Source organism: Moschus berezovskii, chromosome 18 (assembly GCF_049115385.1).
Source record: "Moschus berezovskii isolate FMDL1 chromosome 18, NW_MosBer_1.0, whole genome shotgun sequence".
Lineage (NCBI taxonomy): Eukaryota > Metazoa > Chordata > Mammalia > Artiodactyla > Moschidae > Moschus > Moschus berezovskii.
The window spans coordinates 34,649,281-34,668,039 of NC_142477.1; the positions used below are offsets into that span (position 1 = coordinate 34,649,281).

General features: G+C 39.6%; 1 protein-coding gene across 2 annotated transcripts in view; it reads left to right on the forward strand.

The window, feature by feature from the left end:
• CDH6 (cadherin 6) overlaps positions 1-18,759 on the forward strand; it is a 165,577-nt gene that overhangs the window by 71,989 nt on the left and 74,829 nt on the right. For both annotated transcript variants that reach the window (XM_055422235.2, XM_055422236.2), the window contains exon 2: positions 14,730-15,086. In XM_055422235.2, the coding sequence (XP_055278210.1) occupies positions 14,859-15,086 (228 nt within the window). In that variant the 5' untranslated portion in view covers positions 14,730-14,858. The remainder of the gene's footprint in view (positions 1-14,729; positions 15,087-18,759) is intronic.

The window sequence follows — 18,759 nt, forward strand, 5'->3', positions numbered from 1 at the left end:
AATTCCTGATGCTCCAAGTGGAACTATCGCTGGGTTGGACAGTATTTTATAGGACTAAATTATATTTTGGCTTAGGTTTAATATCCAAGGAAACTCATTTCATAATTGGTAGGTGTGTAAATGTGCTGGCACTTCAGGTTCTTTATTTTATTAGGAAAAATATATTGGGAAATTGTATTTCCCCTGCCAACTGAAATTATAGAGCAAGTCAGCATGCTTAAGTACCAAACGTCTTTTTCTAGGTATAAAGAATAATAATATGTGGAAGAAAAGGGTTTTGTTTTGTTTTTTAAGTAGGCTGCATTTTATGATATTTTGACTTCATGTTTTTTATTAATAGTAAGTGGCCCAAAGACTATAGATGTTTTATGTACTATTGTTGCACTGCATAAGATCAGCTCTTGGTAAACAATAGTCTCAAAAGCAATATTGGCTGCTATTTATTGCCTGCTTACTTGGCAATGTGGTAAGTGTTTTACATACTGTATCGTATTTAATTTTCATAACAAATCAGTGAGGCTTAACTCAAATGTCTGAACTGGCTTGGCCTAACCCATCAGTGGAATTTCTTTCTTCTTTTTTTTTTTTCTTTAGTTAAATGTTTGTTCTGAGCAAGTTTTTATTTTTTAAATTTTTAATTGCTTTACAATGTCGTATTGGTTTCTGACATACAACAATGCAAATCAATCATAATTATACCTATACCCCCTCCCTCTAAAGCCTCCCTCCCCGACTCCCATCCCACCCCTCTTGGAATTTCAAACAAAACACTTAAGACCTGCTCCTAAGTCAACATTATTTCCCAGACTTGCACAAGCTGCGGCTTCTTAGACCATTTGAGAAATGTGATGATCAGCTTCAGCAATACAGGAATAACTGTAACAGGACTGATGCAAGACATGCTGATTCAAAGAATAACTTCCTTAGTAGTGGCAGTTGCATTAATGGAATATGTGCATTTTCCCTCTCCAAAAGATTTCAAAATTATTTTGGATATTTTTTCTTCCCATTTTTCATAAAGCTACTGAGATAACAGGGCACATCCCAGAAAGATTGATTTCATCTGGCTTTTCTTATAGATTGTCAGCTGTTTTTCAACATCTATTTTACTAACACAAGCAGTGTGGTTTACATTAATAGGTGAGGAAAACAGGGATTTTGAAAAGATAAAGCTGAAAACTTGGTGGCGTGTTAAAATTAGAACTACAAATTCAGTATCATCAAAATTGCTCTTTTTCTACATATTGTGCTCTTTACATTAAAAAGTATTTTTCTGTAGCTTTAAATAAATAAAAAGCATATTACTGACCTATTAAAAAATTACCATGTGAACATTCTAATTTTCTACCTTGGGATAATTAATAGATGAAAGATACTGAACAGTGCTTGATTTGATGACGGCAGAACGTCAAGTAACAATGCACAATTATTTTGAACAACAACTTCCACTGAGTATTAGCTTTCCACTGGCCTTCACTGTTTTCTGATGCTCCATTGTTTATAATTACACATGTACACTGTGATAGTGCAGTCGTTAAACTGGAAATTGAATTTCTTTGACAACTGCAGTGAAACTTGACAAAAGATGAATGCGATTTTTTTTTCCTGTTTCCCTTCTTCTTCTTTCACTTATTTAAACATGTATTAATTAACTTGTTCTGGCAAGTGTTTAGTAAACATTGAGCAAGGGCATTTCTTTAGTGGTATAATTAAAATTCCCTTTTAAAATGTTTTGCATGAAATTTTATGCACAATTTGACTCGAGTAAACAGAGGTTCTAATTAAAGTTTTTAAATGGAGGCAATCAAAATTGATAAAACATCCAACAACCCATTCAAGCACATTGTCTTCCTGTCTAGTTCAAGTCACATTTGATGGTCAGTTAACATTAGCCTGAATCAGTTAAGATGTTCCCAACTTCACAGGCCCTTTTCTACTTTAGTTAGTCTCAGGGAATAAACCTTTAAATGTTGCAGTACCTCTTGAAGTTGTTATACAATATTTATTCAATTAAATTTCTTCAGAGTTATTACACCAGGATATTATGAGAAGGATCTAATTTAGGTTATGGATCCTCTGCAAATAAACTGTTGCATAAAACACGCTGAATGAATGAAGCTAACCAAATAGCAAGAGGGGCTTCAATTATTTTTTTGCATTACAACTTGCTGTAAAAGGTTACACCTCCGTAAATAGTGCTGTTCTTTGGGGTGAGAATAGCCAGTGTAGCTTTTCAGTGTTAACAGGTAAATGTACAAAGCACATCATCGCTTTTTGCCATATTTCTCTGTGTGTAGGGGGAACAGGGATGGTGGGAAAGGTGAAGAGAGATGGAAAGGAATTCATTTTGCTTGTAATGCATTGATTGACCTGAAGTGAGAGATATTTTAAGGGAAGTTTTAAACTCCCAGTCTTTAAATTATTCATACTATTTTTCCCCTTTCTGTGATGCTGTAAATAACTCCAAAAAAGCAAAGCTTTAAGTACAAGAATTGTTGTTAATTGATAAGTGATTTACCAGCTCTCACGATCACTAGTGTTTCTAATGATCTTTTTTTAATTCGTGGGGATTAAAACAGATTCTGCCTGATCACTTCCTCCAGACCTCTGAGTTCTGAACCTGAGCCAGCCAGAGCTGAAAGCAGAAAGTGATTCCCTCTGTCTTCGAACTGTAGATTTGGAGCCTGCTGTCAGTGGGTAGCAGCCACTTCTGCTTTTGTAAAGGAAAAGTAAAATATAATGTAACCCCAACTCTAGTGGGGAGTCTGCTTAGTGCTGGGTTTCCTTAGCAAGCCCACTAGGCTTTCAAACTAATCTACCTTTCCACTGGCTTCTTTTTTAGTAATAAAGGTGATATTTTGGTGTCTATCCAACACTCCTTTATTATGGTTGTTGTTTTCTTAATATCTTTGAAATTTGGAAGAGAAAGAGAAGTGCTGTCTATCAGGTGCCTCCTTTGCATGCATGCTAAGTGGCTTCAGTTGACTGTAGCCCACCAGCCTCCTCTATCCATGGGATTCTCCAGCCAAGAATACCGGAATGGGTTGCCATTCCCTCCTCCAGGGGATCTTCTCCACCCAGGGATCGAACCCACATCTCTTACATCTCCTGCATTGGCAGACAGGTTCTTTACCATTGGTGCCACCTGGGAAGGGCCTCCACTAAAATCCTAAAACTGTACCATTCTCAATTTGAAAATGAGGAAATTGAAGCACAGACTATCAAGCCACTTGCTCACTTCTCAGGACTAATAAATACTGATGCCGGGATACATGTGGGTGAACTGACTCAGAGCATGCTTCTAACCACAGTGATCTTCTGTCGGAGGGTATCAGCTCACCAGCCCTAATTTTACACGTGAGAAACAAAAGCTTATAGTGGGGAAGAGCTTGCCTGAGATACATAACACAGGGAGTAAGAGAGAGAAAGAGAGTGACGCCTAACACCCAGTGTTTCCACTGTTAGAATTCCCTCATGGTCCAGAGGTTAGGACTCTGTGATCTCATTGCCAAGGGCCCGGGTTCAGTCCCTGGTCAGAGGACTAAGACCCTACATGCCATGTGGTATGGACAAATGAATATCATTGTTGTGACTTCTGACCATCATATTGCTTGTGTTCATTCTACATATCCATGCCTTCTCAAGGCAAAAGTTCAAGAAAACTAGGAAGTCTTCTTAATGATGCAAGGTCATCATCATGAATATTCATGTGCTAGATTTCGCTCAAGTGCTGTGAGGTATTCTTATGTCCATTCTTGCAGTCATTAGTCAAATCATCACTTCACGTGTTTCGGTTCAGTTCAGTCGCTCAGTCGTGTCCGACTCTTTGTGACCCCATGAATCACAGCACACCTGGCCTCCCTGTCCATCACCAACTCCCAGAGTTCACTCAAACTCATGTCCATCGAGTCGGTGATGCCATCCAGCCATCTCATTCTCTGTCGTCCCCTTCTCCTCCTGCCCCCAATCCCACCCAGCATAAGAGTCTTTTCCAGTGAGTCAACTCGTCACATGAGGTGGCCAAAGTACTGGAGTTTCAGCCTTAGCATCAGTCCTTCCAATGAACACCCAGGATCGATCTCCTTTTGAATGGACTGGTTGGATCTCCTTGCAGTCCAAGGGACTCACAAGAGTCTTATCCAACACCACAGTTCAAAAGCATCAATTCTTCGGCGATCAGCTTTCTTCACAGTCCAACTCTCACATCCATACATGACCACTGGAAAAACCATAGCCTTGACTAGACGGACCTTGGTTGGCAAAGTAATGTCTCTGCTTTTTAATATGCTATCTAGGTTGGTCATAACTTTCCTTCCAAGGAGTAAGCATCTTTTAATTTCATGGCTGCAATCAGCATGCGCAGTGATTTTGGAGCCCCCCAGAATAAAGTCTGACACTGTTTCCACTGTTTCTCCATCTATTTCCCATGTGTTTAGTCATCCTTATATTCAGCCGTTCATGAGTTCATCCATACATCCACTTTATTTTACAGGCGTACACCTGTGTGTGTGTTCAGACAGTGTCCTCAGCATAGGAATACAGAGTGTTGCCTGACTGCCAGGGCCAGCCCCTGACTCCGTCCATTTTCTCCTTAGTTTTCTGCCTGTCTTTTGAAGCCTTTCTCTGCCTTTCTCCTACTAATGGGTCTCCAGCCTCCAGTACTCGTTACATGGTCTCTTTAATTTGCTGGGGATTTAGAAACCTGATGATAAATTTGTTCAAATCTTGTCTGAAATGAGAGTAAATAAAACCTAGATGCTGTTTCCATGAGCAAAATACAAATGAGATAGTGAATGTTGTGGTTAAGAAGGAGCCTCTAGATGAGCTGGGTTTGATCCAAGTTCTACCAGCCGCTAGCTATGCCCCCTTGGGCAAAGCATCCCATTCCTTCCAAGCCTGCCTCTCCTGTCTCTAGAGTGAAGGATAAGAGTGATGGTCTCCGTTTCAAAGAATTGTTGTTTAAGACTACATGTTTCAGAAGCATTTAACTCATTGCATGGGACAAAGCAACATTGTTTGCTGTCTTTATTTGCTTAGACATTTTGTGACAACTATTTTTACCTCTCAGAGACCTGTATTGTTGTTATATTTTTGGAGGAGTTGTGAAGATTCTGCTGTAAGGTCACAGCTATACTGAGTGCTTCTCATGGGCAGCAGCCTGGCGACCTGTGACTCGTCAGAGTGAGTTCAGAACAAGGACTCTAGAGTCATATGCCAGGGCTAGAGTCTGGCTTCATCACGTCCCCATTACATGACCCTGGACAAGTCACTCAGCTTCTCTAAACTTCAGTTTCTCATCTGCAGAAGTTATAAGCATATTCTCTTCCCCACAGAGTATCATGAGAATTAAATGAAGACATAATATTTGTGATGTGCTAAACACAGTGCCCAGCACATAGTTCAGGGACAGAACCCACCAAATTTATTACTATGTGCTGCTGCTGCTGCTGCGTCGCTTCAGTCGTGTCCGACTCTGTGCGACCCCATAGACGGCAGCCCACCAGGCTCCCCCGTCCCTGGGATTTTCCAGGCAAGAACACTGGAGTGGGTTGCCATTTCCTTCTCCAATGCGTGAAAGTGAAAAGTGAAAGTGAGGTCGCTCAGTCGTGTTCGACTGAGTGACCCCATGGTCTGCAGCCCACCAGGCTCCTCCATCCATGGGATTTTCTAGGCAAGAGTACTGGAGTGGCCTGCCATTGCCTTCTCCATGTGCTAGACTTCATATAAGTGATAAAGCCTTAGACATTATATCAGCAAGAATAAGTACATCTCCACTCTTCATAGCACTTTTCATGAGTTCAGCTCAGTTCAGTTCAGTTCAGTCACTCAGTCGTGTCCGACTCTCCTCGACCCCATGAATCACAGCACGCCAGGCCTCCCTGTCCATCACCAACTCCCGGAGTTCACTCAAACTCATGTCCACAGAGTCGGTGATGCCATCCAGCCATCTCATTCTCTGTCGTCCCCTTCTCCTCCCGCCCCCAACCTTTCCTAGCATCAGAGTCTTTTTCCAGTGAGTCAACTCTTCGCATGAGGTGAGTAGGAGCCTTTAAAAATCGTCTGTGATGTGCCAGGTTTCACAGTGACTTTATGGTAAACCCAACCATGTGACTCCTTTTTTAGTTTAATAAAGTTAAATTTGTCTTGAACTCCTCACCCCACCAAGGTAGCCTTGTAGCTCCCAGCCAGTACCTTCTGGCTGCCCTTTCATTAAGCTATTGAAAGAAGAGCAAACCCACTGAAATCATTCACAAGAATGTACAAGTGGTTTTTGACATCTTGCAGTCTTGTTCAAGCTCATTGTCTTAAATGGCCATGCGTCCAAAAGAATTAACAAAGCTGCAGAAGAGTCCTAACGTACAAGCAGGGAGTAATAGGAAACCAAGTCTTTCATACAGTTCTGCAACCTGAACATATAATTTGCTACAGAAATGTTCAAAATTCATGCCATGAATAGCTAGTTACAAGCATAAAATGCTTTCTCTTCTCCTTTGTTCACACAAGTAAATCTTTTGGGAAAAAGACAGCATGCACAAGGAGCCAGGCAATGCACATAAAGGACTGAAGCAAGCAGGTTTAAGAAAACTGCAGAGAATGTGAGATGAACACACATTATGCGGCATCCATAAGGGTCGTAGGCAAGTGCCAACATGATTCAGCAGGCAGCTCCCTCCACTCCAGAAATGAAGATGTCACTAGAGCTTCTGTGGCTCCAAATTAATCCAGAAATAGGCATGTGCTGATCTTTAAAGATGAGCCACTGGCCACAGTTTCTCAGTTGTAAAAGGTAAAACAAGAGATGTGCAAGAGGCAAAGTGTGTCCTCTGCTAAGATACCACTGAGGTATTAGTGAGCATCTTAATAGCTAAGACCTCATGGGGACTCATTCATTTGATTCTCACAGCCGTCCTACAAGGTAGATACTATTAATATCATTGTGTTTTATAGATTTTTTTAAAAAATGTAGACACACATTCGTCCTCTACTTGCCCAGCCAGTGTTGGGTGAGGCTGAGCTAAGCCAGACATGGCCTGCCAGAATCTGTTCTTAACCATATTCTGATACTTCCTCTCATGATAAAATAGTTTGGATCACCCCAACCCCCATGGAGAAAGAATTCTGTCTTTTGGATTCAAGTTTTGGGGGTTTTCTGGTCCCAATTGAGTATTTCAACTCAACAAATATTCCTTAAGCCTCAACTACATATAAAACACCATTTTCTGTGCTGCAACACATTTGATTTTATCTTCATTAATGCAATGTCTGGAATATGATTTTAGAACAAGGGTAATACTGTTGAAATAGCTTCATCTGGAAACACATCAGTTTGCAAACAGATTGGCATATTATCCACAAATATAAACATTTACAAAAAATTCGGGCAGCATTCGATGACTGTTGCCATAATGATTCATTGGCACAAGAGGAATGCTATGTGATGGAAGATGCCTAGGCTGTTTGACACATTTCAGTGGAGTTCATTACACACACGAAACGGAACCAATTTTACTCAACAGTGACTTTGACATTTACAGAAAAATGAAATGGAGGTTTAGAAATGAAGACTTCATGTAAAATCTCTACCAAAAATTTTAAATTGGTTCGATCCTTATGTCACCACTTCTAGAAGATCAGCCATGTACTATAGACTTATTTTTATTCATAGCAGGTGGCAACCTATTCAAAACAAAGTTCCTTGGGTTATCTGAAAATTGATTGTGAACCAACTTAATTGGCTGTAAAACTCCTCTCAGAATAAAGAACGCGTATATATTTTTAAAGGATTACCTGTAGGAAGACGTGCCCCTTTGGCTTCACTCTGTTTAGTTCATCCTGACATCACAGTCCTGTTTCTTTGATTTGCTAGGTTTTGATGGAGTAAAGCGGAGAAGGCAATGGCAAGCCACTCCCGTACTCTTGCCTAGAAAATCCCACGGATGGAGGAGCCTGGTAGGCTGCAGTCCGTGGGGTAGCTAAGAGTCAGACACGACTGAAGTGACTTAGCAGCAGCAGCAGCAATGGAGTAAAGACCATCCTCGTCCCCAGTGTACTCAAAGATGGTGTGGGAATGGGGAGATTTCAGGCTGAGTTGGAATACAATAGGGTCAAAAGAAATGTTAAATAGTTGTAAATAACCAGCCGTTTCCTACTTTATATGGGCTTCCCTGGTGACTCAGCAGGTAAAGAATCCACCTGCAATGCAGGCGACCTGGGTTCGATCCCTGGGCTGGGAAGATCCGCTGGAAAAGGGAACATCTACCCACTCCAGTATTATGGCCTGGAGAATTTGATGGACTGTATAGTCCGTGACGGAGAAGGCAATGGCAAGCCACTCCAGTACTCTTGCCAAGAAAATCCCATGGATGGAGGAGCCTGGTAGGCTGCAGTCCATGGGGTCGCTACTAGTCGGACATGACTGAGCGACTTCACTTTCACTTTTCACTTTCACACATTGGAGAAGGAAATGGCAACCCACTCCAGTGTTCTTGCCTGGAGAATCCCAGGGACGGGGGAGCCTGGTGGGCTTCCGTCTATGGGGTCACACAGAGTCGGACATGACTGAAGTGACTTAGCAGCAGCAGCAGCATAGTCCATGAGGTCACAAAGAGTCAGACACAATTGAGCGACTTTCACTTTCTACTTCATGGACAGTATAATGTGAGATGTACCAAAAATTCAGTAGGAATTTATGCTGGTGGTGGTGGTGGTTTAGTCGCTAAGTCGTGTCCTACACTTTCGACCCCATGGGCTGCAGCCCTCAGGGCTCCTCTGTCCGTGGGATTTTCAGGCAAGAAAACTGGAGTAGGTTCCCATTTCCTTCTCCAGGAGATCTTCCTGTCTGAGGGATCGAAGCCACGGACCCACATCTCCTGCATTGCAGGCAGCTTCTTTACCACCAAACCACCAGGGAAGCCTCAGGGATTCATGGTACATATGTTAAAAGCATTACTAATGGGTTATGCCAATGCGTTAGGATGATTTATGGGTAGATAGTATTTTCAGAAATATTTCTGTGAGCAGAATCATGCAAAGTGCTATGCTAGAGTATTTCTGTGCAACACCATTTATTTGAAAAAATCATTTTGTTTCAGATTTTAAAAAACATTCTCTTGCTAGTGTAAATGGTTCAAGTTTATTAATTATGTTGCTTTATTGAATGCTGACCGGGCTTTCAGTGCCAAAGTTAAGGCTCTGCATACCAAAAAAAAAAAAATGAATGTACTTGGTTTAATTTGTAAGCCTAGATGGCATTATAGTAATATTGCACTGATTAGAATTAATCAGGAACACCAGAATAAATGTATGCCAAGTCTGAATTCTAAAACTTCAAAGTAATTATATTGCCTTTAAATCTGTCTAGTATTTACTTATTTGTCTGTAAATAGTATAATAAAATCAGTATCTCAAAACCAGATATTTCAAACTGTTATCAAACATGAGTCTCCGGAGAAGCAATTCAGTCAATAGAGATGTTTTCTAATTAGCATATTATTTGCAAATAAAAGGTGATTCCAAAGTATTCCAGAGAACTTGAAGACATTGTAGTTTGTCTTCCCATTCTATATATCCTATGAAATATTTTACATTATTAGTTTATTATTTCTAAGGGGAAAGATTTTGCTAATCAAAGGAAAACTTCAACCAAGCTTCTGCATTAATTATCACATATACTAAATTGGTAGAACCTGAATTAATGAGGCCCAGGCTTCTTCTAACTGGCATGCATTAAATAAAAGCTGGACTTGACTATATGCTCTTGTGAAGACTGAAGTATACACCCATACTGGCTGCCAGGCAAATAAATTTTCAAAATCTTCAATTATGAATGCTATGTGGACTTTGCCCCACCATCCATAAACATCTTAATTACCTTCTACACATCACTAAAAAAAAGGCTTCTGCAAAGATTCAAACTGTTTTTCTAGAGCAATCCCTTTTGCAGATCATATTTCAGAGCAAGCAGTTGCCTATAAGAAATAGAAATCTCCCCCTCCTAAAAAACAGATTCCAGCAAAAATGAAAATAAAAAGTAGAGACATGATCTATTAAGAAATCTTTTAAGTTCATTGCTAAACTGTCATTGGGCTATAATTAGGAAGTTCAAGGTTCATTTTTATAGAGTTTTTTATATTTCTACCTAGGTTGCTCTCGATGCCATGAGGGGATGAGGGCAAAATGGTACAATATCCATTTTGCTTTATATACTTTCCTGCCCTACTGTCTAATTTTTGTGTGCATACTAAGTCGCTACAATTGTGTCCAACTCTTTGTGACCCTATATCCATTTTGCTTTATATACTTTCCTGCCCTACTGTCTAATTTTTGTGTGCATGCTAAGTCGCTACAATTGTGTCCAACTCTTTGTGACCCTATAGACTATAACCCGCCAGGCTCCTCTGTCCATGGGATTCTCTAGGCAAGAATACTGGAGTGGGTTGCCATTTACTTCTCCAGGAGATCTTCCCAACCCAGGGATTGAACCCAGGTCTTCCGCATTGTAGGCTTTACTGCTTTACCGTCTGAGCCACCAGGGAAGTCTAATCTTTGGTTCTTTCCTAATTGAATAACCATCCCTACTATTTTAAAATTTGGTGTCTATGTATGCTCTTACTTTTTGTCATTTTACTTTACTGCCTGACACCTACAGAATGCATGAGCACATCTGATTACTACTTGCCATGTGGTTTTCCTGTATTTTGACTGTTCAGAAGTCAGTGGCTTTTGCATCTAAGGTCATGTTTGGGCTTCCCAGGTAGTGCTAGTGGTAAGTCTCCCGCCAATGCAGGAGACTTAAGAAACACAGGTTTGATCCCTGGGTAGGGAAGATCCCCTGGAGAAGGGCATGGCAACCCACTCCAGTATTATTGCCTGGAGAATCCCATGAACATAGGAGCTGGTGGGCTACGGTCCACAGGGTCACAAAGAACCAGACGCAACTAAAGCAACTCAGCACAAGATCATGTTTGAAACATGGGATTTTTTTCATTTCATATTTTTAGATTAAAATCTAAAATAGGGATATCATTCATTTTGACTATATCAAATTCTCATCTGATATAATATCAGCATGTTAAATCATAAAAGAATGTGTGAAGTAGCTCAGGCGTGTCCAACTCTTCACAACCCCATGGACTGTAACCTACCAGGCTCCTCCCTCTATGGGATTCTCCAGGCAAGAGTACTGGAGTGGGTTGCCATTTCCTTCTCCAAGGAATGTGTATTCAGTACCATTTTTGCAAAGTAAAATTACAACATTGAAGTTAGTTCTGATTGTTTTCGCTTGAATAAAGTAAAGATGATTTTCAGAACATTAACAAAATGGAAAGGGGGAAAAGACACATAGAATCTAAGAATGAGTCTGTCCTCTGGTGTACTTTCATTTTTGCCCATATTCTTCTGGAGGCAGGCTGTGGGCATAAAGCTTCCGTCTTCTCTATTTCTACACTGTTACTGTGAAACACTGAATTGACATCTACACAAAGGAAAATAATTAAAAAATGGACTAATTCTGATTTTTAAATGCTTCTATTCTTTAATTTTAAGAGAATTTGACTTGCTTGGAAATGCCTCTTAAAAAATGAAAAAAGTATTTAAGCCTAAGAGAGAACTATACTATCTTTGGCACACTTTTGCAGGCTACTGTAGATGGATTCTAAACTTGCAATGCAAATAATAGCAACAATAACAACAGTGGTAGTACTAATGATAACAATGGCTAATACATATTAATACCTTACTAAGTGCCAGTCACTGTTTTAAGTGCATGTAATGATATTTAATCCTTATAACACCCTCTGAAGTAGTTACCATAATAGCTCCCATTTATAGAACAAGAAACTAAGGTGCAGTGAGATTAAGCATTTTCACAAATTCATAGCAATTTAAACCCAGGCAGTCTGGCTCCAACATTGATAATCTTGATGACCATGCAATCCTGACTTAAGAAGTAGTAAGTAGTGTTACATGAGTAATATTATTACATGAGAATTGCTAAGTTATATATTCAACAGTGTAGAGTTTGTTGGCGTTTTTTAACTATAGAATTTCATAGAGAAAGCTATCCCTCTAAACACCAAATGTGAGTGGATCATAGTAATTTTAGTAGCTTTGCGTACTGAGTTTTAACAAGGACACATCCTTTCTTTCCTCCTCTCCTTCTCACCTTTGGATGTCCTGAACCCAGGAGCCGTGACACGTGTCTTGTGGCAAGACGTTCACACGTGTCTGGTCCCATTGCAGTGTATGGAGTGCAGTGAAGGGCACCGAGCGTGGTGGAAGTTGGTTATGGTAGGCAGTGGCCAAAGCACTGGATTAGGCCCCAGTTCTCTGCTCCTGCTATAATCCCTTTTGCTGGAGTAGAATCTCTTGCAGGGGGAATTATGGGAATTCTTCTAGGATGAACGGTATGTCCGGGTTACTATCCCTGAGAGGGCTCACAGACAAGCTGTCCACAGTTCCCTTTTGTTTCCCCAAGTTGATACAAAAAGAGCTGGCTGATAACTAAACTGATGTTCTACCATACTTGGAGACACTGCTTAAATTTGTACCACTTTAAAAGCTTATTACCAGCTAAGCAGAAAAAAAAAAAAGTAAAATACTTGACATTTTGGTATCTGTGATATTAAAAAGAACTAATATTTAATATTCAAGTGGCAACAGCTTGTAGAGTTTGCACACAACATCCATAGGGATCGATTTTTCTTTAAAATGGCCTTTAGGAGTCTGCTTTTTAAACAGCTGACACCTCCATTCTCTGCATCCCTCTTCCCTGCCAGTACCGTGGGGCACACACTGAGTACAGCCGCAGCTGTGTAACTCTTCACTGCAGGATTTGTCTATGCAAATAACGGAGAATGTGGGAAATGAAGAAAAATGCAATTTCCACTGAATCAACCTCAGTGCCATCTCGACTACTAGAAATGAATAGATGTCTTTAGAGGGCTTTTCTCCATATGGTCTCTCAGTCCCCCTTATACCCTATCCATGAGAAGAGAGAACTGTCATTACCTAATTGGTCATCAGTCATCCCACACCTGTACCAAGGCCGCATAATGACAAATATACTGGTGCCTGGCATTCTTCCAGCAGGACTAATTGTCACAGTACTAATTCACTCACCTGTGGAATTTTCAACTTCCCCAGCCTGCTGTCAAGAAGATGCATAATAATGGAATAAAGGTTTAAAAATGCTGAACACTATGAAATATTTCACTTATATTCCACCAGAAAACTTCCATTTAAACATGTGTTGGGTGGCTATAATTATTCATTGCTGAGGTTAAAAAAAAACAAAACTGGTCATATATATGTTTACCTGGTAGAAAATTAGGAGACAAAGGGACAAATCTTTCAGACATAGAGGAATAAAAAAAAAAAAAAATACTGATCAGATTGCCTAACCTGTTCCTTTATCTTCATTTATTTACCTGTATTTACCTATTTAACTGTACCATATATTTTACCTTACAAAGTCCTTCATTTTTGTTAGCATTATTTAAGAAAATATTTTTCTATTCAAATAGTAAGATGAAGGAGTAATTTATTGGTTTTTTCCCCCAAGAAATGTGGGAAAATTTAGGAGGGAGATATAGGCATGCATTAGTTTAATTAGGTAAAATGGTAAACCAAATTGTGATATCTTTGCATCTTTGCCAAGCACTCTGGCAGGAGGATTTTTTTTTAATGCTAGACTGTGTTTTTAAAAATTAATTAATTTTAATCAATTTATGTTAATTAATGTTAAAGATTAATATTTGTCATGGAAAATTATTACCTGCAATTATAATAGCTGACTTTTCTGAAGATCTTGTCATCTATTGCCCTCAGTGTGGTATTGAGGTACATTTGATGTACATGTGAGAATTACAAAGAAACTGTTGGACCAATTTTAATATACATACTTAGTTACCTATGATACAAGTAAAATTTAGAGATAAAAGCCAACCAGGATTTCCTTAAAAAAATTGAAGAGAATTGTTCATTTTATTCTCTATACTATTAAACACAAATTCTGTAGCTTGTTCATTAACCCATCCTGTAGTACTAATTGGGTCATATGAGGAAAAAAACTTTCCCGGTCAAGTTTGGAAAATACTGGATTAAATACAGGCTTATCATCATTGCTACAAAATTTCACTTCAGAAAAGTCAATACGCTAATGAGCATTCTGCAGAGAAAACATAAGGTCTTTTCCAACCTCGTTTGACCCGGCTGTTTCATCATAGCACATCTCAGAAGCCAAGAGTCTGCAGAACAGGCTTCTGCCTTCCCATCACAGGTGCTCAATACACTTTAGCGAAATTTCAACATTATCCACTTTCAATTGAATCAAAATTGTCTGTGATATTCTTTCATGAGGATAAATATGCAAATAGAATCAGAAACACAAACTCATTTCTTCTAACCAGATCTCAGCCTACATACTCAGAGGTAAAAGAGTAGTGAAATAATCCACTGTGGCATGTTGACCTACAGCAAGCTATTACTTAAAATAGGATTTTTAAGTGATAGAAAAGGAGAGAGGAAAACAGTAGCTTCACACTTGGCACCCGCCTTCCGTTTAGCATATCTGAAAGACCGTTTTCCTCATTTCAAAATTGATAGCCAACTTATTTTTTTTGTTGTTTTGCTATTCAAATTTCTGTCCTCTTTTTTCTCCAGAGCTATTTGCTCTAACACTGAATTTTAAGCATCTCTAAAAATGCTTGATATGTTATTATTCTTTCCAGATATTCTCTGACAGCCAAGCCAAGAACATTAAGGAAGAAAGGAGGAATGAGGCTGGATACAGTGCAGTGAGAAACGACATTTCAAGGAGAGGGGTACCTGCAACTCAGAGACTGGACTGTGGCATCAGAATGAGAACTTACCGATACTTCTTGCTTCTCTTTTGGGTTGGCCAGCCCTACCCAACTTTCTCAACTCCATTATCTAAGAGGACTAGTGGTTTCCCGGCAAAGAAAAGGACCCTGGAGCTCTCTGGAAACAGCAAAAATGAGCTGAGCCGTTCAAAAAGGAGCTGGATGTGGAATCAGTTCTTTCTCCTGGAGGAATACACGGGATCCGATTATCAGTATGTGGGCAAGGTAGGATTCCGTTGGGCTCTTTGACATTCTGGTTTTAAAAGCCTGAAGAAGTTACTTTTCATAAATAGAACAGGGAGGATGTGAACTCTTCCCCCAATACAGTAAGAATCGTTGCTTATCTGGTAAGACTTTTTTTTTTTTTTCACTTGAGTAGTTTCAAAAAGAAGACTGTAGCAAGAAGCTAAGAAATGTTAGCACTGCAACAAAGAAAGAGAAATGCTTCAGTTGAAAACGAAACGCCCACAACCATCCGCATAGGATTATCATAAATCCTTTAATTTTTACTTGAGCTTGAAAAATGTGGTCCAGCTATTCTATAAAGTAGGATGTATTAAAAATAGGAATAGAGAGATTAAGCTGTAAGGAAAGGAAGCTTCCTTTTTTCTCATTCTGAGGAAAAAAAAAACAACATTCTGAGCTTTTGTCCTTTGGCCAGGTTCAAATTAACTATTTCTTAACTCTGCTACCTATAGAGCCGTCTATGCTCTGACCAAACAGAGATCTTTATCCTCAAAACCACCATTGCCTTAGATTTAGTTGCATTGCTGCTGCTTTTTTATCTTGTCTCCAATAATTGCTAATAACCAGGCATTTCCAAAACTTATGATTTAATTGTGGCAAAGTTCACCAAAGAGGAAAATGGTTATGTAAAGATGCCATTTCCAAATATCATCTGACCATTTTATTGACTCCAGAAAGTAAAATGAGGAGGCATAGCTTATTATAGCCCTTACAGACTACTGGAGCTGAGTCAGGGAAACAGCTTGGTTATACTGTCATCATGAATTTCACTGAAATTTTATCATCAGTCACATACCCACTGCAGAAGATCTGCATCCTGCTAAGAAGTGAGAAAGACAGGGATAAGGTCTGTACTTTGTAGATTCTCTGTTTCAGAACATGGTACTGATCAGGAAAATAATTGTCACACATCCTTTCCATAAGCAAATTAGGGACAAACATAACAGAGATGATAAAACATCTTCATTTATGAGTATAACCGCAAATTTAGAACGTCTATATTTGGATATCATGCAAATAGCATAAATTTTACAGATTCCAAGGGCTGCATGTTCGCTCTTCAATCTGTTATCAAATATCCCTGAATAACCGGATGCCAATATTCTTTTTAAGTATCTACCACAATAAATGAAGGAAAACCATCCATGGTTTGGGCTGAGGTAACCAGGCATTTTTCCAATGAAGTGAATTATTAATGTGACATAAAGTAAGGGAGGAAATATTCAGTGAAGGGGTGAACATCAGCATAGATCCTTGAGAGACTAGCCTTGTATTTGCTATGAAATTCACACACTGTGTGACTGCTGAAGAAAGACAGTCCACTTACTCGTACTTCACTCCATTTCGTTTGTGAAATTTGAATAGCACTACATTAATAGGGCAACTATTGTAAAGAAAAATAATCTTATAATCTTGAAAACACTTTCTACAAGACAAATAACATTATTGTCATTGAAGATTACGTTTTTAAAAGTGCTTTATTTAAATAATTGACTCCCCTTTTTCTTTTCTTCTTTTTCTTCTCAAATTGTGATGCCATTTTACATTAAAAAATAGCATGTATTTTTAAATACAGATATTTCAAAACACTAGGAGTAGCAATGGGTAAAACCTCAGAAGAATCGGTTTCATGATTATAATTATGAGAGGTAATATTGCCGTGGGAAAGAGTTGCAAGCTGTGGACTCAGGCAGATCTGAGGCCATTTCGCTGTGCTGACAGGTGCCAGTTGTGTGGCCCACAGACGTTGTTAACTTTTTCGGGCTTTGGTTTCTTCATCTAGAAAATGCAGAAGCAAAGTCTATCTACCTCATAGAGTTGCAGTGTAAAGTGAGACAAGAACTAGTAGCTGGCACATAGTAGGTGCAGAAAAAAGTTATTGTTATCAATGAAAACTCCATTGAATACACTCTATTAAATCTTTAATGCATGGAAGCTGATTATTTTTATATCATTGCAAAAGTAAAATGATGTAATTAACAGATCTCTCAGTGGGTGGTAAATGTAGAGGCTTGTGGGAAAATCCCTTCACAATCACAGCTTCAATTTGATTCATTGGATTTGTATACTTTATTGGCAGCAAGAAAAATTGCCCTTCTTCCTCCCCCCATCTGCCCCTCCCCCACCTCCTTGATGTTCTAATCCATAAAGAAGAAAAATCCGCTGGGGAAAAAGTCAAGCGAGATAACTGAAGTTATCCTAGATGCCAGTATTGCTCTATCAAATGTATGTAAGAGGTGTTCCTGAACTATTAATAAGGCATTTTCCTGAATCTGTCTTTATATTTTATCAACAAAGAGATAAGACTACATTTTTTTACCACAATTAAAAGTGGGCAAAAAAATAAATATTTAAAAAAGGAAAAACAGATTTGCTTCTCATGAGGCAACAGGTTGGTCCACTTTTTTGCACTGCACAACTTCTCCACATTGATTTCTGCACCATACTTGCTTTTTAACATGGGCTGTCCCAGTGGCTCAGCAGTAGAAGAATCCACCTGTAATGCAAGAGACACAGGTTCGATCCCTGGATGGGAAAGATTCCCTGGAGGAAGTCATGGCAACCCACTCCAGTGTTCTTGCCTGGAGAATCCCACAGACAGAGAAGCCTGGCAGGCTACAGTCCATAGAGTCACAAAGAGTTGGACACGACTGAAGCAACTGAGCACATGCACGGTGCATTGTGGGAAACTCAGCTTCACAAATATTAATATATGACATCATCAAAAGGAAGGTAGCACCACCGACTGTTGAAACTGTGAACTACTCTGAGTTAGTAATTCACAAGACGTCTGATTCCTCAAGGGCTGCTGTGTTTCCCTCAACTTTTAAAAATATTTCCCCGTGCTACAGTGAGTTCCCTGCTGCACGCCAGGGTGCCTTGGTGCAAACTCTGAGAACCAAAAGACTGTGGTTAGATTGGCATATAAAGATGTACAAAAGCTAATAGAACCTTAAACTGTGCTATTGTGCTAAGCTGCTTTAGTCCTGTCGCACTCTTTGCAACCCCATGGACTGTAGCCCACCAGGCTCCTCTGTTTGTGGGATTCTCCAGGCAAGAATACTGGAGCAGGTTGCCATTTCCTCCTCAGGGTATCTTCTTGACCCAGGGATTGAACCCACGTCTCCTGCATCTCCTGCATTGCAGGTGGATTCATTACCACTGGGCCACCTGAGAAGCCCATAAATAATAGCTACTCAAAGCCTGTTCTTAAGACCTAAAACTGAAAAGATTCATCTTTTCATGTAACAGATAAAGGCATTAACAGGAAAAGTAAGGCCATTGAGCAAATGCACTTAAAGTAGAAGAAAGACGTTTTTACATTGTAAGTCATGTAATATTTATATGTGTGCTCGGTTCATATTTATATATGCATTCCTTGGTTCCAGTTATCTGGGTGCAAGTCGATAGGGATGACAGGAACAATGGAGGAAAATGAGAGAATGGGTGTGGGAGCAAGAGGCTACCAGGCGTAGAAGGAGAAAAAAGAAAGCCCCATAAGCGTCCAAGAAACAGCAGAAAGTGGATCTGGAGGCCAGAGTGATAGCCAACAGGAATTTGCTCTATGGCTCAGGAAACTCAAACAGAGGCTCTCTATCAACCTAGCGGGGTGGGGTGGGGCAGGAGATGCAAGGGAGGTTCAAAAGGAAAG